This window comes from Strix aluco, chromosome 8 (genome assembly GCF_031877795.1).
Source record: "Strix aluco isolate bStrAlu1 chromosome 8, bStrAlu1.hap1, whole genome shotgun sequence".
NCBI lineage: Eukaryota > Metazoa > Chordata > Aves > Strigiformes > Strigidae > Strix > Strix aluco.
This window is the reverse complement of record NC_133938.1, coordinates 6712687-6733974: the sequence shown is the minus strand read 5'-3', so window position 1 is coordinate 6733974 and position 21288 is coordinate 6712687. Positions and strand designations below refer to the sequence as shown.

General features: G+C 43.8%; 2 protein-coding genes across 2 annotated transcripts in view; both read right to left on the bottom strand.

The window, feature by feature from the left end:
- Positions 1-7373, bottom strand: part of LRP8 (LDL receptor related protein 8) — a 192524-nt gene extending 185151 nt beyond the window's left edge. Inside the window, exons 1-2 of the mRNA XM_074831993.1 lie at positions 7254-7373; positions 6321-6440 (exon numbers count right to left, since the gene is read on the bottom strand). Coding sequence (XP_074688094.1) covers positions 6321-6440; positions 7254-7323 — 190 coding nt within the window. The 5' untranslated portion in view covers positions 7324-7373. The remainder of the gene's footprint in view (positions 1-6320; positions 6441-7253) is intronic.
- Positions 304-21288, bottom strand: part of YIPF1 (Yip1 domain family member 1) — a 370444-nt gene continuing 349459 nt past the window's right edge. The window contains exon 11 of the mRNA XM_074832000.1: positions 304-316. The gene's annotated coding sequence lies outside the window, so the exon portion shown is untranslated. The remainder of the gene's footprint in view (positions 317-21288) is intronic.

Here is a 21288-nt window from a genome sequence, read left to right as displayed (position 1 = left end):
TCAACCAGTAAGAAATCACATCTCAAACCTGTGCTAATCCTGAGTCTGTAACAGTGCAGGCAAAAGAGAACTGGTCCATGCTGACTTTTATTTTTTTTCTTTTCATATATTAAAATGCTCTGGATGAAGTCTGCGTACCTTGGCTCAAAATGTAGAATATGTTTATATCCTCTGAAATGAGAGCTCTGAGCTCTTTGATAAACAAACCAAGTCACTGTTGGTTTTGACTGCACTTTCATAATTTCCTTCTGGAACTTAACCATTATTTTCAATCTTCCCATTCTCCTGGACCTCAGGAAAGCTTTTCAGATCACAGCTTGTTCCTGTAACCGTATCTGTAACAACCCACGTGCTTTCTTGCTATAGCACAGAAGCACTCCATAAATCTAGTTCTCTTCCCTCAGTAGCCATAGTGCTTCCAGTGGCTATCCCATGCACCCAAGTTCCCTCTTGCATCTTTTCAGTGATCCTATTTCAGTTCTCTCTTTCTTTCCCAGACCATGAACAGGAGTGATAGAAAAACACCACCTCCTGGAAAGCAGTTTGTATCTAGAGATAATAAAACTCCTGAAGTGAATGTGCCAGGAAATGGGGAAATGGAGAAGGGCATGTTTCCCACATCTGCTTAATGCTTAATTTTCTATAAAAGATTCAGCACAGGGAAGATAACACAAACTCAAAAAATACGTGACTTAGGTTTCTCAGAACAGACAACAAGAATGTCATGAAAAAAGGAAGATAAGCGAATAACAATATTCACTGTGGAACACAAGAGATCAGTAAACTGGTTTTGAGCCTAGCTTGCACATAAACACATTACAGACCAGGACAGGCAGGCAACAGGCACATAGGCAAGCAAACAAGCCCAGCCTCTCTGCACCACCCTTCCCAGTGCTTCCAGTTTTGGGATGAGCATGCAAGTTGGCCACGCAACTCAGTTAAACTATCACTCACATAATCAAGAGCATATGACCATGCATATGTTAAGGAAACCTAAAACTCTCTACATGGTGATGTGTACACACTGGCATCTCCAGAGTAACATGCAGCTATCACTCGGCACAGAGAATGCTGTCTCAACACTGAACATGAAGAAAAACTGGAGCAACAGATAACAGAGGACAAAAAAGTTATAGAATGTATGTGGCAATTGTGACTGCCTGCTGTCTCACTTTGTCATGTCCCAAAACCTGCAAGCATGGCACACCATTACACTCCTGCATTTCAAAGCCAGTGAAGCCATATTTAACTCTTCACAGGATCCAGACTTTAGCTCTCAAATAGGCTTTTGATATATTTTCATTCCCAAATTCCAGCTTTAGTGTAATTTGAACTGAAAAGCAAGGAGAATATCGGGCTGCCTCCTGGGCATAGGCAGCAGGAGTCAAACTCTCTGTAGATTCTCTATGCACAAAGCCAGCAGGAGAACAGGAGTCTTTCTTTCTCCCGATAGCAAGGGAAGCGTGTCTCAGCTGTACAGTCACATACTGTGGCCCCAAGGCAGGGAAAGTAGGGGGAAGTTTGCTGATGCCATGTGTTTACCCCGAATTCTGCACATGCAGGAACAGTCTCTGAAACAGTAACTCCCTTCAGACTGCATCTCATACCTAAGGCAGCCTCAATCCTGTCCAGTATAAAATATCCCTATGAACAATACTCACCAGAAAGCACAGCACAGAAAGGATCCCAAGACAAAGATGGAAAATGGAGCTTTAAAAGAGAAATACTAATTCTGCGTTTGGCTGTGTCCCCCTGCAGGCAGGTATTACAAAGCTAAAGTGGCCTTAAAGCTTGCGTTTCATTTTAGGAAACTGGTTAAGCTACTGCTTGCTTTTTGCAACTATACTCTTTGCCACATTGAAGGACTAATCAACAGTGAAACATTTAAGCACTGGTCTTCCGTTTTCCTCTACCCACTCTCAGGTCTGGGTTAAGATAAGGTGAACCCTAGTTGCAGCAGAAAAATAAAATCCTATCAAACACAACCATCAAACTAAGAGCTCTTATTTTGTGTCAAATATATTGTGTCTGGCTGTGATTTCCAAGTTCTTCGTTGCTTTCTGCTGGCTGCAGTGGCAAGCCAGAAGAAACTTGCAAAACTGGGCAAAAAGTCTCCAAAAGCCACTCCCCCATCAAAGCAGGTCTCTAGGATTTTCCATTGTGGGCAAGTGACACACAGCAGCAGGCACCCTGGGCACACAGCTTGCAGGCCCGGAGGCTGACCTGGCCCTGCAGCATCCATCTATCCTGCGGGTGACAGAACAAAATCCAGTATCCCACATTCTGAGTATCTCAGTGAGGAGTGATCCTTTGCCAAAACACTGTGCCTCAGAAAATGGACATCTTTCCCACTATAAAAATAGCTTTGGTGTTTTACAATGTTGCTGCTATACCATTAAGGAAAAGTCTTTATGACTACGTATCTGCAAACATTTCTGAAATAATTATAAAATTCAGTCCTGACTTTCCAGAGTTCCTTAAGAAGAAAAAGCTTCACTTGCTTGTACAGAGAAGGGATAAAATGCATTTTAAAAAATAATGTTTAAAACTGCCCTGGAGCCTTGTCCTCATTGTGTGGATCACATATACTGCAGGTCATGACAGTGCAAGCTGTAAATTGGGACTGGGTTTTTGTCTTGTCAGGCCTACACAGACTGGATTGAGCTCAAGCAAGTAATTTTGCATAGAGCAGAGTCAATAGTCTTACAGAGATTTAAACTCTGTAATAGCTGCCCAAAATTTCTAATTCCAGAGCTTAAGACTTGATTTCCCCAGCAGTCCAAACACCTTAACTTTAACTATTTTTCTCTTGGGAGCTTAGTTTCCTTTTAATAGATCACAGGAACATTTCAAGGAACTTCTCTACTCCCTTTTTCTTTTCTTTCCCCTAAAATGCTCTAACTTTCTGAAAACACAACAGTTGCAAAAACAACCAATGCATGATAATCCAAATAGCGTGAGCAACAAATCCCATTTCTCTAACATGCACCTAGTCTCTGCTGCCTGCTATCACAAATGAACTGTGTGGCCAGAGAGCTCATAAATTCTGCCTTCATCAGCAACATCAATTAACGTTAAAAAAAATGTGTTAAACATCTTTTTTACCTTTTTTTCTTAAAGAAGAAAACCTAACTGGATTCCTTTCATTTCATTAATTTCCCACAAGTAAAACCTCTAAAATCAACTGCCACATACCAAGAAAGAATTTGGCCCTATAATATATAAGAAGGAAGTTATTGAGCAACCTAGGATAAACTTAACACACCATACAAACCAGTACTGAGTAATCTGATTTGTGTAAGAACTGAGATAATTACTTTTTCATGCTTCAGTTCCTTTGTTCGCCATATTAACTCACACAGCAATCCTATGGCAGATAACTTGAACTACCAACCACAACAGAAAAGAATAACTGAACAGAAAGCAAATTTCAAGGAGACAATACAGGATGATTACTGAGACGCTCTCCTTAGAGTCTAAAACCCCTTTAAAAAAGCCAATATTATGCCAGCAAAGCTCTAGAGGAAGGGAGGAAAAAAAAGAAACAAATAAAAATCCCCAAGAAAACCCCAGCAATGTCAGTCTTACACAAAGATGGCTTCTAGTAGGAAGCATGAGGGAGTACTGCCAGAAAATTTATCTCCTTCCAGAACTATTTAAGATACTCTTGGTTACAAAATCTTCCAGTGCATATAGATGGTCCACCACAAGGACAAGCTTGTTTCATAAACCAGTTCTTAACCCAGATGAAGACCATCCAGTCTCTTCAACAAGGGAGGACATACACAAGCAGCAATGAGCTATTACAAATATGTTACAAACACTGGAAAAAAGCATCAGCAAGTAATTACAGGGGTTAGCAGGGTCCATGTCAGAACTCACTGCCCACAGGCTACCCACGTATTCTTCTCCCTCTCCATCACCACGCCAGCATGGTGAGTTTTCCAGAACAGTTTCTTCCATTGCATATGTTTATAAAGTAGTTTTTAAATAAGTATCTGTTTATTACAGCAGTGATAACAGAGGTGCTATTTAGAAGTAAAAACACATGGAACATATTCTTTCACTCAGTGAGTATAACTCTATTACATATGCTGAAAAGCAGTGTGCATTTTTAAAAGAAAACAGTGTTCAGAACAATGTGAGAAAAATGCGTGTGAAAAATGCAATTTACATGTCTTTCAGACTGCTTGGAGAAGCAACTGCAAAGTCAATATATATACAAACTAAATTAAGTCCATGAGTAATTTCTGTAGTATGCACCCCAATCAATAATAAATGCCAAGTTCAGATTAAAGCAAAGAACTCTTCCTGATGTCTCCACATCCAAAAATTCTTCAAAATCTCAAAAAGTCACCATTCTACCACAATCTATCCATCATATTTTTACCAAACCAAATCACTGTAAAAATCCTCTGAAATAAAACTAAATCAGATGCAATTATCTATTTAACCGTTCTAACACGGCACAATTCACACAGAAGTGATATTCAAGAGAATGTTGTTTTACGCTGTCTTTTCTGATACAATGCTTAGAGGGTGGATCACAAGGAAAAGGGAAGGATAAAAAAGCAGTCCAGATACTGACCCACTCACCTGTGCTAGGCGAGGAGCTCAGGCTACAAAACTACCCTTCAATGTGGAGGGCAAGGCACAGAATCTCCTCAAGATGCTATTCCAGCCACAATCCCAACCCCTGAAACAGCAGATTCCAAAGCACAGCCCATAGGTCACCTGCAGCTCTCCAAGCCTTTGTACAACAGCACACAGAGGGACTTTTAAATAGAAGGCTTCAAGAATACCATTACCAGCCTGCTCCAAGATTGCTGGCGTTTCCACAGATTAGTGTCTCTCTGGAAACTCATACACCTCTTGCCTAGTTATGACTACACACGAGTCCAAGCTAGTTCTCAGTCAGCCATGGTTTCCCTGAGTCTTCTGTAATTTCAAACATTCCAAATCTATTTTGCGTCTAACTAGTGCCAATATAATTCCTGCATAGACCATTTCTATATCTGAATGAAGTAATGCTTAATAGTGTAATAACTCCCCAGACCCCCAGATCGTAAACTTAGGCATATATAAAGCCTATCATGTCCTCTGAATACAAAAGCACCAAAAATAAATGTTATGTTTAACACCAAGACGTTTCCCACAAACAAGGGTTTGGAATCCCTGCTTTCCTTAAACTAATCTGCTTAGACTTCACTCTGACACAGACTTATCAGTGAAGCTTATCAGGTAACCAGTAACATGTAACCAGTGACACTTCTTTTCTTGATACATCCCCTGGCTCTGTGAACTTTCAAGAGTTCATTCAGTGAACTATACCTGATGCACACTCAATGTCTACTGACTTGAATTGACAGTGTCTAGTACCTCTGTAGAGATAATTCAAAAAATGTGGTACTTGCTAGAATATTTGCAACTTAAAACTCCATATTAAAGATACTTCTCTTTAAGACTTAGGCTCCACAACTTCTTTTACAGATGCTTCTTACACTCCATGGTTGAGCCAAATTCTCCTAAGCTGTCAGAAGCTGTAAGCAAAATAACAGAGTGGTAGTAACAGCACAACCCTGTAAACCACACAAAGTTTACTGGGTGCCACCTGTGTGCACCAGGGCCACACCACGAGAGAAGGCAAGACTGCCACCTTTTCAGGACTGAAAGTACAGATCTCCTTGCTCTCTCTTCCCTTATACTGCCAGGGAATCAGTCGGTGTTACATGGCTGACACTGCCAAGCCATGCTTCTTGTTCATCTCCTTTTTCCTCACCGTGACTGCAAACGTGTATTTAAACACAAAACTTGCACCGACCCCACATCTTGGAGGACGCTTAAGAGTAAGCAGCGTTTGACATGAGCACCTGTCACTGGCCCTGAGCAGGGCCTCCCCCGGGGTTACGCATCTCTCCCAGCTCCCCCGAGGACACAAACTGCGCCGATCCCCACAGACGCTCCGAGCAGAAACGCTGCTGGAGGTGAGGGCGGAACCTCACGGCGGGCAGGGAGAGGGCAGGTGAGCGCTCCCGCCTGCCTCACGCTGCCGCCTTACCCTCCGGCTGTCCCTGCCCGAGTCAGCGCGGCCGGTGGCGAGGAGCCGCTGCCCCGCGGCGCGGGAGCTCAGCCCGCCGCCGCGTCACAGATCTGCTGCCCCCGGCAGCCAATCGGCGCAGGAGCCGGGGCCGGCGCGACTTCATTCATTCATTCATAAAAAAAAAAAGAGGCGCAGCGCAGCTGGGAAGCGCGCCCTTCCCGGCTCGGCGCGGGGAGGGCCCCCGCCGCCGGCTCCCCGCCCCACGGCCCCGGACACTCACGGCAGTCCGCCTCGTCGCTGTTATCCGAGCAGTCGTCGTCCTCGTCGCATTTCCAGATGGCGGGGATGCACCGCTCGTTCCGGCACTGGAACTGGTCCTCCTCGCACTCTTTGACGGCGCCTGCGAGACACGGGGCCGCGCCTGGGTCAGCGGGGCGCGCTCCCGCGGCGGGGGCATCCCGGGGCCGCCTCGCCGCCCGGCCCCGGCCGCCCATCAGCCGGGCAGGGCGCCGGGAGCCGCCGGCCGGAGGCTGGGGCTTGGGGCCGGGCTCGCCGGGGCACAGCGGCTCGGTGCGGGGCTGGGGGGGACGCGCCTCCGCGGGAGGACGGCGGTGATCCCGAAGCCGCTTTGTGCGGGGATAAAAGGCACCGCTCCCCTGCTTCCCCGCATTGTTTTAAAGGCCGGGGGGGGGGGAAGGAGCCTGGGAATAGAAGATGGTTAAACGCGAAATGCAAGAGACAAAGAAAAATTGTGAAGCACACCGCTGCTGGGACCTCCCGCGCGTCCGTTACCGGGACAAAACGCACAGCTACCTGGGGACACGGGAGGCCGGGGGGGGGGGGGGGGGGGAAGAGGCACCGGCGCCGTCCCGGGAAAAGGGAAGTGACCCAACTAAAGTTGAGGGCGGGGGGGTGAGGACACGGAGCAAATCTGCTTTGCGGGCACGGTGCAGCGCTGCTGAGAGGAGGCACAATCTCCTCAGCAAGGGATTAAAGGTGGCAGCTCCTGTCACCGGCGCTCGGGTTGCGTTCGCCCGCTGACGAGCGCGCCCGGCCCCCCCGCAGGTCGCAACCCCTGAGCGCGCCCGGCTCCCCGCCGGTCCCAACCCTCCCGCGGGGCGCCGTGGCCAGCGGGGTGCCCGGGGCAGGCGGGACGCTCGCCCCCCCTCCCTTCCCCGTGAGCGGCGAGGCGAGGGCGCTGAGGGAGACCCACCTTTGCCGAGGTGCAGCTTCAGCAGCAGCAGCTGGAGGAGCAGCAGCCGGGCGAGCGCTGGCCGGCACATGGTGCTCGCTCCCTCCGTGGCAATGTGACGGGAGAGAAGGGGGGGGGAAGGAGGAGGGGGGGGGGAGCGAGGGGGGGGTGCGCGCAGCCCGCGCGCCGCTCGCTGCCCCGTGCCGACTGCGGCCGGCGCCGCCCCCGCCCTGCCGCGCGCCGCCGCCGCGCCGTGACGCGCCCCGCTGGGCGGGCCCCGCGCGCCACCGCTCGGCACGGCCCCGGCCGCCGCCTGCCGCTCCCTCCGGAGGGACCGGACACCCCCTCCCCGCCCGCCCCGCGCCGCCGGGACGAGCTGCCAAGGGGTCAAGCGCTGAGGGACACCTGCGGGCCAGCTCCCTCCCGCACGCCCCGCCAGCGGCGGGCACCGGAAGCGCCGCAGGTGGCAGGCGCGCGGCCCCAGGCCTGTCCGCGGAGGACGGCGGCCGCGCCGTGAGGGGAGAAGTCGTCCCGCCGGGGCTGCGGGAGGTGACAGCGACTGGTGCGGAGCAGCGAGAGGGCCCGGCCCCGCTGCTGGAGCTCTGGCTGGGAGAGACGGGCCGCGCAGGACCGGGGCCTCTCGTTGTGAGCCTCCCTCCATGTGCCCGGGTACAGCGATGGCCTCGCTCATGATCCTGATTTTATTAAGTCAGTTAAACACGTGGAGTGTTTTAAATGGCCCTGAGTCACACATGGTGTGCTCTCCTCGTTATTTCAGATCTCCCGCTGAGGGATTTCATTATGGCCGTACTGATGTGGTCATCTCCATTTAATTGTGTTCAAATTGGCAACTCCAGTACAGAATATGCTAAAGGTGGCAACCTGCCTTCGCAGGAACAGCTCGGCCTCGCTGCTGCTTAAGCACGTGCAGTTTGATCAGTAACTACAAAGGAAATGTTTTAGAAGCTATCAGGGGCCGTGTTCATCATTTGCACAGTGCTGATGAGAAAGCAGTTCACTGTCTTTAATTAACACTGCAGCATTGTTCATACAGTTGGGATTAAGAGTATTTTAGTAATCTTATTATGAAAGATTTTTCAGGAGTAACTTCAAGCTAACATCACAATAGGATTAACATGATTATATGTGGAGTGTTCTTTAAAAAAAAACCCACTAATTTTACATAAACCAATGTAATAAAACTTTTCAGTTTCAAACCCTGAAATGCCATTGACTTCAGAACTGGTCCACCATTTAAAAATGCACCTGTGCCTTTAACAAAAATTTTGCAAGTCATTAGTCAACAGTGTCACTAATGCATTTGAATCATGTGGAAAGGAGTGAAATAGCTCAATGATTAGCTGTACTAACAGTTTATAGAGTATTAAATTTATTCAAGCCAATTTTTAGCATGCAAAATGTAATGCATGTTTGTGTTGGCTGGATCAATATGATAGATTACAATAATTGCTTAAAGCAAATGAGGTATTTATAATACATTTCTCTTTTTTAAACGTGTCAAAACACAGATTCATAAAGCTACTCTAATTCCTGGACTCATTCTTCTATTTCCTAAATTAGTTTCAAATGGAAGTGACTCCAAAGACAATAACGAAGCTATCCAGTATGAACCAGGTGTGAATGGGCAGAGCATCAGTCACAGCAATGATTTGCTATGACTCCTATCATTATTTTCTATTATTAAAAAACACCAAACAGTATTTTGGCGTGAATACCTCTCACAGAAAACAATATTAATAAGCTTTTTGGGGGTGAATTGCTCTGATGACACCCGACCAACAGCATTTTCATCAGCCTTTACTGATCAGCCATTGTAGGGGCTACTTGTAGCCTAGTACCATCTTGTGGACATGTGTCTCCAAGGAATTGCAGAGGCAAGAAGGAAACTAGAGGTGCTAAAGGGGAAGTAAACTGGGCAAGGGAAACCATTGCGTATGCAAGAGAAATTAAATCTAGTGTTATCCATTATGTTCCAATAGTTAATTAAGACACTTTACCTCCCAAGGTGTGTCTCTTCCAGGAACTCGCCTCATGAGTTAGAAACTGGAACAGGAACTCATGCTTCTTTTACCCAGACGGTATGGAAATCTGTAAAGCAACAGCACAGACATATTTGGCCAGACAGTAAGTCTCCAACAGCTAATACACAACATTTAGTAACAATCATATACAAAATACATTCTAATATACTGCATTTGCTAGTTGGCAGCTGAGTTTGCTTAAAGATTTGGTAAGCATAAACCAGTCTGTCTCCTGATCTCCAGACTGGTTGTGGTAGGCAAGACCAAGGGTCTCTCTGGCTCATTCTGACCCACACTGCAGCTGATAGCGGATGCCTGAGGGCAAGTGTAAAACCAGAGCCAGCATACAGCAATGCTTGCCCAAATAGTTTCCTACCTTCCAGCCATTAGTGGCTTGAGGACTTGCTGAGACAGTGGCAGTGTCTTTGTGTTGGAATAGTATTGTGTAGCAACTGAGGCACTGACTCTCCATTGAAGTGCAAATGGAAAATCCTTTATTAGTGCAATGGTACAATACTATGCTCTTACTTCACGATAAGCAAATCAGCAACTAAACAGTCATGAACCCTTTCTCCCAAAAATAGTTCCATACTTTCTCTGAGCTAACTTATCTTTCTTCCATGGCTTGCTTCTCCTCCAGGCTTGCTGCTTCTCTGAGCCAGCATAGAGCAGAGCTGGCACTTCTCCAAGCCAGCACAGGACAGAGCTCCTGCCTGACTCCCCAAGCAGAGTTCTCCCATGCAGAGCTCCTCACCTTAACAGAGCTTCCTTGAGTAGAGCTCTCCACCTTCACCAAGCTCCCCAAACAGAGCTCCCAGGCTGAGCTGACCAGCTGATGTCTATTTGGCTCTTAAGTATTGAATCTCCCACAGCTGTGCAGGGCTGACAGGCCAATGCCGACTTGCCTCTTAATCATTTACCAGTAACACATGATTTGATCTTAACATATTCAATCTCCCACAGCTGTGCAGAGCTGACACTCCCACAGTACTGAATAAGTTTTCATGAAGTTCCTTTTCAAACGTAATGTAAGTAAAAGCTTTAGCAGGGGTCACATCCTGAAGCAAGGAGTTCCCCAGCTGTATGTGCTGTGTGAAGTTTCTCTGCTTCATGTTGCTCTGCCCCTGCTTGGTCCTTACTGACTCCGGGTGTATAGCACAGAATATGTGCTCTTGCCATGTATGGAAATATTTCAGCTTAAGAGTAACGTAAGTAAATTTAGGAACACAGTACCATCCTGATGGTTTTTAAAGAGCAGCACAGAGCTGAACTGCATGTTCCTTCGGTTGATCTGTAGCATAAGGGTGACCCAGCTTTATTCAACACTTCTCAAGCTAGTAGAGGGCTCCTGCCATAGCAGACTGTTTCTCTGCTGGCTGTAATGTATAGTTCTTATTAGGAATTAGGCTCAGGCTGCTGTGTCAATTCTTTTTTCTCTCCATCTGAGTGGCAGGTGTGTTCTACCTCTACTAACTAAACATTCAGTGTCATCCTAAAAGTTCAGGCAGACCAACCAGCAATGGGGCAGCCTCAGCCCCAGGGCACAAAGAAGATGACAGCAGGAGGCTCTCAGACCATGTCAAAGTTCTGTGAAGGAAGGGACGGTTCCATAACCTGCTGTATGTGTAATCTGCTAATTCTACTTCTGGTCACACACTGCTAGACATTAAGCAGCGCAAACTAACACAAATCAGCTGGCCACTAACAGAGCAAGGAGGTACATGAAAACAGTGAAATGCTATTTCTATAGAGCTCCATCCAGATGGAGCTTCCCATCAGCTAGCTCTGTGTCATTCATAATCCATACCATTTCTTTAATATATTTCACAAAATTATTTTTATAGGTGGGGTTCTTTTTCCTAACACAGAACCCAGATCTTCTTTCCATGCTTATGTTTTTCAACAACTGGTCCCTTAGATCCATATGTATCTCATGATACAGATATTTAAATTAAACCTTTAAATTAAGGTTAGTTGAACCAATGCCCTAGCAGCCACATCCCTTAAACTGCCAAATGATATGTCAGTACCTGCAATATTATTTACATTTTAAAATGATCTCGCCAAAACTACTGTGAGTTTTCAGCTATATGTAATATTGTATATTACATTTAAAACTAAAACTTATTTTCTGCTTCTATTAAGCGAGGCACAAAACAAGCCCAAACCCAGTGAGCATAAATAAAGTTCACTTCTGATCAGGACTTGACCCTAAGACTTTTACTTAGCTCCTGGGTTTTACCTACTGTACTCAAAATGACTAACACTGTTCACAGCCTTCCTTCTGCTTTTGGGATTACCAGACCTAGTTTTGTTTGTATCTTGTTTAATACTCTGTTTTTAAATCTTCTACTTACTGTTTTTATCTGTTAAGATACTTTAGACTTTAACTTCTGATTAATTTCTTCAAAATCTGGACATTTTAAGCTGTACAGAAAAATTTCTTCTACTTCCCCTCTTTTCATAGTTTTCCCTAGGCTGATTTCCAACAGCTCTCAATTAGAAATTTTCCCCTACTAACTTCCTTAAATACTTCCAGTCTTGTCCATGTGGCTATTGGAATTTCCCCTAATTCATGCATTTCACCACTGTTACTGTAGCATCGGTGTTCATTAACATTTTACCCTCCAGCCCTGTTACATCATTGTGGCCATCCCCATCTGTCTCTTTGTATGGGCACTTTTAATAACTGGTGATATTACTTTTCATTTGAACAAATCCTCTTTTGCATGTGTGAAAGCAAGTTAGGGCTCTAATTCTTCAGGGTTTTTTTCCAATTCATATTTTTATTTGTATCTCACTAAATGGTGTCCATAGATTGATCTCCCATTTCTATGATCTTAGTTCTGCAACTTTTATTGTTTTAAAATGTGTTGTTCAATTATCTTCTATAATCTCTTTTGTTTCTTAGCTTAATTTTATTCTCTTTTAATTTCAACTTCTCTACAGAGGACTCCAATCCCCTAAATCAGCTGTTTGCTGTTTTGCTTTTCATATTTCTTATTAAAATCCATGCTCTGTACTATTTTGTCTATTGGATACATCTTTCCCTTTCACATTCTAGGGACCTTTCACAGCCATTGGGACTTTCCTTTTGCTTGTTTCATGCCTAAAAGATCAGTTGAACCCCCTTAGCACACTCAAAGTCTGCTAATGATACCCTTTTTAGTTAGCTCATGGCCTGGTAAAGCAAGGAGGACATCACACAATCAGATTTAAATCAAACTACAAACCCCATCAGTTTATAATCAAGAATTGTCTCTCCTACAAGCCAGAATCTCTCACTTCCATAGCCATAATTCTTCTTTGTCCTAAAAAAGTCACTCAGTTCTCCTTTAGTCAAGCATAAGCAGCAGTATGATATAACACTGCCACACTGCTGGCCAAACAAAATCTCAGTGGTACTTATTGTCCAGGTATGAGACTGCAACATGTAGTGACCAGAGCTTCCACCTGAATGTAAAACACACTGTATCACACATTCACTAACTGCATATGCACCTGCATAGATAACAGTCTGTATCTCACACTCAGGGATTCTTGTCTTCAGAGCAATTCTGACTTAAAACCACTCCCTTAAACTTTTATATATATCACTTCCCGGTTTTCCTTAGCAAATCAACTGAAATATTACTCAGCACCATTCAGCAGTACTCTGGCCATGTGAAAATAGCTGGAATGTGGGGAGTGCTGTGTTACTCACAATACTTTTCCAGTATGGCTTCAAATCCATCTTCTTCCACTTCATGCTCTCACTCCTGCCTCTCTAGTGGCTCTTTCAAGGGAGTAGGGGAAAGATAAGAGATGCTTTGCAGTCCATTGGTAAAGTTTTTATTCAGCTAGAGAGGAGTTAACACAGAAGGCTTCCGCCTTTCTTTCCCATCCCAAGGCTGAACACCCTCCATAGCAGTATCCCTAGACAATAGATCTTTGAGTGCAACCAAACCTACAGTCACAATAGGGACCTTTCCCATTAATTTTAATGAGCATAAGAATGAAGGGACCAAGAAGAAAAAAAGTGAGGATTAGGTGTCTGGCAAGATCTTTTGCATGCTAGAGGAGCACTGCTATAGACTGATCTACTCTTTGCTGCCGTACAGTGACTAATCACCGTGAAAGCTAACAGAAATGCAGACTTGAGGCCATAGTTAGTAACAAGTACAGTGGGATTTTTTCAAGATGTTTCACTTCAAACTATTTATCCTATTACTACTAACAAAGGAATCATGAATTGGAGCAAAACTGTAGTTGACAGTGTCTCGTGTAACTCTGCAGTGACCATACACCACTGCTGTAAAGCAGCAGATTAGTACCACAGGCTGCTGTTTGCTCTATGGCTCCCAAAGGGCTTAGACACAAACAGTGAAACCTAGTAGCACTACCAAGACTGGATTTTTTTTTTTCTTTTTGCCTTTTTAAAAATTCTGTGAGCTAGATACTTGCTCCATTTTTCTCCCACACCTTATTTGTTTAGGCCCCAGTGCTGCAAAGAAGTGGTGTATTGTGTGCGGATGGTGGAAGCAGAGACCAGGTCTGATTCTGTGAGGTGCAAAATTCCCTCAGCTCCTAGCAGCCCTCTGGAAAGCTCTAAGCATCTTGAAGGCTCACAGATAAATTATTTCAGCATTAATTACAACATCAATGAGAAAATAATACCCAAATGGGAATTTAGGATGATGTCTACATGGAATGTTCCTCATTATTTTTGTATGGATTTCATATGACAGCAGAACACTTTAAAACCCGTTTTGCTTTCAAGCTAGTGCTGAATCCATTGCCTTCGTGCTAAGCAGCAGGCAGAGTCTAAGTCATCTAATTTGTAAGTTCTTATAGCTGCTTGACAAGGCAGTCTTTCTTTATGAAGGAATGTGAACCCAACATTTGTTTTCCTTTTTAAAGTGAAAGCTCATTAAAAGCAAATTTTTCAAGGTCAGATTCTGATCTTTTTTTTTCTTGCTTTCTCTTTTGATTTACTAGGTTGTCTTTAATAATTTTTTCAAAGCTATCCCATTAGATATTGCCATCTCATCACTTTCAATTCCTAAATAACAAAACAATGAATAGACTCTTGTGCATAACCGAAAGATTTGAGTTTGGTCAGAGTGGAATTATTTGTTTTTCAAAGTGGATAAAAATCAGACTAGTTTTTAAAGTCCCACCAAAAGAGGAATGGGGAGAGGGGTAACAAGGGAAACACTGGGAGATCTTTTTGCCAGGAGAGAAAAAGAACCCAATTATCAACTTGCAAATGTAGGCCTGATGTTAAAGTATCTCCTCATTTTGCACGGTGTTTTGCTTAGTCAATGATAAAATTCTTCTGGGTGTCTCTATGCATAGCTTCATTAGAGATACATTAGAATCACACAAATGCAGCCTTGTTTACATATGTTTGAGAAGAGTTATCTGTGTAGCTGAGTTATGAAAAAACTTGTTTCTTTGAAGCTGAGAAACCTTTTCTCACAAATGTTAGGACAGAGTTCATGCCGTGTATAGAATCCATGCTTGTATGAGTGATAGACATGTGCATGTGCACTCCCAGAGCTACAGTTCTTTTAAACAAAGTTTCAGAAAACATGTCCTTTCAGATTTCCTGCCTGTTATACCACGTTGCAACAACAGCAGTTGATGGATCAATCCCTGTGGCATTTTGTCATATCACATAAAGCATCAAGTGATAGATGCACGTGAGAGTAACATGTCCTAGAGACAGTTTCTAGCACAAAACAGCTCTCCTCCTACTGTTATAGTACACCCTTCAAAATCCTCCCCCATCCCCAATTCTTCCTTCAAAAGCAAAAGTGTCTCTCAGTTCCACAGATGTTAAGTTCTCAGCAAGATGGATCAAGCCTGAAAGAATACAAGCAGATAGATACTTGTCTAAACCAACTTAAACCAGCTCCTACTAATTCAGCTGGTCCTTGATTTGCTGCACCTCTTGTGCTTCAGCCCTGGGTTCTCCTACAGCTCTGATAAAAGCACGCTATTTATGCATTTGTGTGTCTGCACAGATCTTGGCAGACTCATACAGTCTGAACTTCCACAAGCACTTTCCACAGCACTTGGTCAAAGCATGTTAATTTTTCCTTATGAGACTCCTGCTATTATCTCAGAAAGACCTTGTTTCCCTTTCATTCACTCTTTAGAAAGCTTAAACATGTCCAAACTAATATCAAGAGTTAGTATTTTTAAAAATAACTTTTCTGTTTCAATATAACTCATGCCACTTGGTAGGATTGCTAGATATTTGTTGTCCACTAGTCATCAAAGGCTGGTCTTGGTACTTGCAAAGGAGGCCCATGATCTCTAGGAGGACAGAAGGGCAAGCCCAGGCCAGCACAAAGCGCTGGGGGAGAGCACTACAGGGCTGCAGCCAACCTCACAGCCCTGCACAGCTCTTCCCTTTCCCCTGGACAATTACACATCCCATGGCCAGATCAGGTCAAAGCAGCTCTTGTTTTTCAGCTGGTTTAGAGGGCTAAGACTCAACTGCTAGAAGGCACAGGCCTCAAGGACTAACCTGGGCTCACAAAGACCATGACAAGTCCCTGTAGTTCACCTGAAACTTGATTTGGGAAGTAGATTCTTTCTCTTACCATTACAAAGCAGACATTGGAGAAATTCAGATAATCCCACCCAAACATTTGGAGTCTGTTTTGATTTAATACTGGCCAACTCTGTGGGACTCAAAAGCATGGCACAGTGTTTGTATCTCATAAACCAGTGTAGAGTAACACCTGCTTTCAGTCCAGAAGTGAAACCTCAATTCAGCAAATCACCCAGCCATCACAAAGACACAGAGGGAAGTAAAGGCACCTCCCTTTGTACAGGTTCACAATCTTATCTTTGCCTTGCCAAAACAAAATCAATAGAACAAAACACCAAGGATTGGGCCTTTTGTTAATCATTTGACAACCAAAGTCTATAAATTCATTTCCCCATTTCATTCCTTTATTTATCCTGCTGCTCTGAAAGTCCTGAAAGGACAATGAAAACTGGCCTGATTCTGGCTGTCTCAGACAAATAAAGCTGGCATGGCCGTGGAGTTACACTTAGCCACCCACCCACACAATTTTAGCTTCCCAGCCATCAAAGCACAATCAAAACTGCATTTTCCTGACTGTCAGTTTCTCTATGCATTTTTTAGAGCGCAGATGTAATGGGTTTTACAGGGAGTCCCTTTGATTCGTGCCAGCCCTGCACATTCTCATTCTGCCCCTAATCTCTCCTTTGTGGCACGCGGACTCGGAGCGGTGGGCATGGATCCCAGCGGACACTGATTACCATCCAAATTCCCTTTTGGAAATGATCCCATCTGGCAACTGCAGAACCCAAAGCTTCGACCCTCGGCCATTGTTCTTCTCCAAAATGAGCAGATTCAACTTTATTACAGATTAAACATTTGCTGTATTTTATGCTTAAAGCTAATTCCAAGTGCTATGTCAAAACACAGAAGCTTTCTCTGCTGACCCTCCTGTAGGGTTTTTTATTTTAAGGATGAATAAAAATTAAGCAGTCCAAGCCTTTTTTTTTTTTTTTTCAGAATACATACAAAGAATTACTCCCCAAGCTTAAATTTTGCATATCAAGTTTCATCTGGGAGCAGATTCATTTTTACAGCTCAGTTATCAGCTGTGCAAACAGGCTATTATTCATGTTCATCTAGGGTCTAACAGCATTATTGGCCTCTCAAAAATTTGCCAGGCCAGGGAAATTTATGCAGGACCCATTTTAGAGTGGGAAATAAAATGAGACAGGGCTGAACAGGCCCACGAAAGGCAACCAACAGCCTTGTACATCTTACCCACAGAGCTGAGAGCAATGTAGTTATCTCCTGTTGCACACTCCCCACTGTGAGGCTCATACCAAATCCACACGCAGCTTGCACTGTGACCTCTCCCTCCCCATTTGTGGTCACATATGCAGGATGCAGATGGTCAGACTACTCTGTGATCCACTGTGGAGAAGACATAGTTAGTATATAGGCCATGGCACTGCCTTGCAACTAGGGAGTGTACCAGGTAGTAGGGCCCTGCATGCACAGAAACCCTATTAAAAGCTCTATACCCCATCAGCTGAGCCCTTCTTACCATTCAACCCACCTAGCATATCTGATGCATGGATGATGACAGGTCTTAATTCATGGCTCAACTCCCCCCCGAATAGCCAAAGTGCACAAATCCAACCCTGAGAAAAAGTGTCCAGTCATATTTCTTGCAGTGGTGCTCATAGTATAAATGTTTCACGGATAAACCTTGCTCTTCTTAAGCAAGGATAATCTGTAAAGCCTGACTGTGGAAATTAAAAAAAAAAAAAAAAAATTAATGTGCCTTATATGCTTGTGTTATGATCTATTGATCATAACACATATCATACACTTGGAAATGAAATTTGTACCAATGGCAGCAGTAATCTTTTCTTGCACATTATATTCTTAAGAGTTTAGTAACCTGAGGTTACTTATCTTTCTGAAACACATTAAAAATTCTGATGATATAAAATCAAAGTCTTCCCTTAACAAACAGAAATCCAGTAGAATTCTCTCTGGTTTTACATGCAGCGTGGGGTGGTATTTTCATGGATTTTATTACGTCAGTTTTTCACAATATCAAAATTATTTCCAAATCAATTTTAAGAATCTGAAAGCATTGTGTTTGCAAATCAAAAGTAATCTTTTGACTTTTATGCAGCAACACTAGTGAGTATTTCATGACAGTCTTTTAAGACAGACTGTCCTGGTATCTTTACCATTTGAATTGGTTACAGTCCTGCTGTAAAAGTTTGTCTCTCTAGCTAGCTTAAATCTTTTGTCAGTCTCTTTATTAAAAATGCAGAAATGTAGTATCATCCCTTATCAAAAATTAAACCAGCATGGTTCACACCCTTATAAAATTTTAAAATTGTCATTGTTCTCATGTGAAGTTAAAGTCCCCTCATTTGCTTTAGACATCTGTGGGAATTCATCCATCTTCAAAGGAAACTCAAAGGGCAAGACAGTGTTTCTGTGATAAAATGCAAGAGTAAACAATGAACATAGTACAACATGGTGGTTTGTTGTTTTGGGTTTTTTTTAACCAAGTGCGCAAGGATAAAAGATACCAGTACTTAAAGAGAATTTATCTTTAAATAAGCCAGTGTCTGAGTCCTGCATGGCAGAATGGGAATTTGTTGGTGGACAAAAACTGAAGAGTACCCCTAAAAAAGGCTGAAAAGTAAAATTTAAGTTGAATGGTAACCTTCATTTAATTATTGCCGTGGGCAGAGGAGCTTATTACTTAATGACCCTGAGGCTGTTCATGGCTTTCAGCAAATCCCAGATTCTCTGTCTTCTGCTATATGAGAAGTCAGACTGACCACCATCTCCTGACACCTTCCTGTGACATCAGCACTAATATTTATCTAGGCGGCAGCGAACTTGATATAAATCCATCCTCACAACAACATTGTGAGCAACCTGAACACCTTGCATGATTCACTTCCATCTAGTTCAGACCTCTACATACTGCATTGCTGTCTTCCACGTAGACTCCTTGAAATCATAGAATCATAGAATGGTTTGGGTTGGAAGGGACCTTAAAGATCATCCAGTTCCACCGCCCTGCCATGGACAGGGACACCTTCCACTAGCCCAGGTTGCCCAAAGCCCCGTCCAACCTGGCCTTGAACCCTTCCAGGGTAGGGGGCAGCCACAGCTTCTCTGGGCAACCTGTGCCAGTGTCTCACCACCCTCACCGGAAAGAATTTCTTCCCAATGTCTAATCTAAATCTACCCTCTTCCAGTTTAAAACTATTACCCCTTGTCCTACATTCCCTGATAGAGTCCCTCCCCATCTTTCCTGTAGCCCCCTTTAAGTACTGGGAGGCCGCTCTAAGGTCTCCCCGGAGCTTTCCCTTCTCCAGGCTGAACACCCCCAACTCTCTCAGCCTGTCCTCACAGGGGAGGTGCTCCAGCCCCCTGAGCATCTTCGTGGCCTCCTCTGGCCCCGCTCGAGCAGGTCCATCTCCTTCTGATGTTGGTGCCCCCAGAGCTGGACACAGCACTGCAGGGGGGGTCTCACAAGAGCAGAGTAGAGGGGGAGAATCCCCTCCCTCGACCTGCTGGCCACACTACTGGTGTTAACCAGTATTTGTTTACAAAACCCACTTATAAAACCTGGCAATTCATCCTCATCACCTGGAAGCTAACCAAACTGCCCGTCTATCCTTGAAGGTGGATAATTACACATATTTTCCTTTCTGTGAGTAACAGCAGCAAAGGACAAAAATATAAACAAGACTGGTGACTCTGCCAAGGAAAAGACTAGTCTGGCATCTCCAGTCACTACTGTTGTGAGGTGCATGAACCACCACCATGTTCCTAAATAATAGTGGTACAACAGGAAACACTGAAGTCACCAACAGATGTCTTAGCCCCTGCCCAGTACTTTCCATGATCAAATTCTGTTTTCACCTACAGTATTAGTAAAATTCATTATGTGAGATACCTGCACCAGGCTGACTCTTTATTTTCTTTGTTAGTTTCAGACAAAATAGTTCCCATATTTCAGTGAACTAAAGCAGGGAGAATATATTGTTCCCCCATATGAAAGAATAGAATAACCCTAGTACCATTTAACTGAAAAGGCTTCAGAGCCTTCAGATCTTGAAATAGGGACTTCAAATGAGTTAAAAACCATGTAACTTATTTATTGCAGACAAAAACTATGCTATGCTTAAATTATAAAGGCTGCTAATCAAGCACATAAAATGGTGTGGTTGCCTGTGAAACAGTAATTCATGTGCTTCGTGCACAGGCACCACGATAGCACTGTAAATGACACTGTCACATATGCTCTTTTCCATAAGACCCTTACCTCATTCAGTGCGCAGAATGAACAATGTTCAACTAATGTGTAGCTTTCAATAGTTTATTTTCCCTTCATTATTCACTCTCACCAGGCATTATTTATTGCACGCTATTCAGATTCTGCTTTGAAAACAGAATTATTCTTTTCTTCATAGGCTTTTCTGTGGTGCTTATCAGAATAGTATGAATGCTTCAGACATCAATTCATTCGTTTTTATAAACTTTCTCGAATGGTAAGGTTATAGTTTTTGCCATTTTTATGGAACATGAACTGCGTAAGAAGTACCAGCTAAACTTGGGAACCTAACACAAGCTGTTTAAAACCTGTGTTTTCAGACTATTATACAGTACTCCATATATTCAAGATTAAGATCCCAGTGGCTTCAGCTGGAACTGTGATTGCTCAACAGTTAGCCAGTTTACAACCCTGGGAGTCTAGCTGTCTGCCACAAAAAATTACAAACTCACAAGTAGAAAACAGCCTTGAAAAGTTTCTTTTGATGCAAGTAGGATGCTCAGAATCAAGAGTTCTCTGGCCCATGTGGAGATAAAATCCATTTCTCTCCTACTGACTTGCCACAAGAGAAAACCATCACAAAACCATCATTTTTCCTTCTGCAGATCCTTGCATCAGCGGCTATGTGGTCTTCGCCTTCTGCAACAGGAAAGGCTTTGGTGCTCATTCACTACAGACTATTGATTTATCTCCAAATTCATTATGCTAGTTTTTAAATGAAGCAAAGGTCCCAAGCAAAAAAATATAGTGTGGAATCCCATAATTACAGATTAACAAAATTTAAGTGCGTAAAAGAGCTGAATTAAGGCTATACAGGAAACATAGGAAAGCTCAACTTTTGTGAACCTAACTTTGTCATTTTAACACTCCCTTGTCATAGGTTTTCTAAACATATGTATGTAAAATCTGTGCTCTTTTTTAGCACAAACCATAGACCCAGCTGTTATCTCCTCAGACAGCTTGCTTTTGCAGTTGTTGGGCTGTAAGAAGAAGAGGGAGAATGAGTGCCCAGCCTGACTTAAAGTATTCCATGGTTGCTCAGCTAGAGCAGACCATGCTCACTGCACACAGAGTCATAGGAGGTTTCAACAGTGATGCTCTGGCAAGCCTTTCTGGACCGAATCCATATGGATGTTGGGCTGTCACCATGCAGAT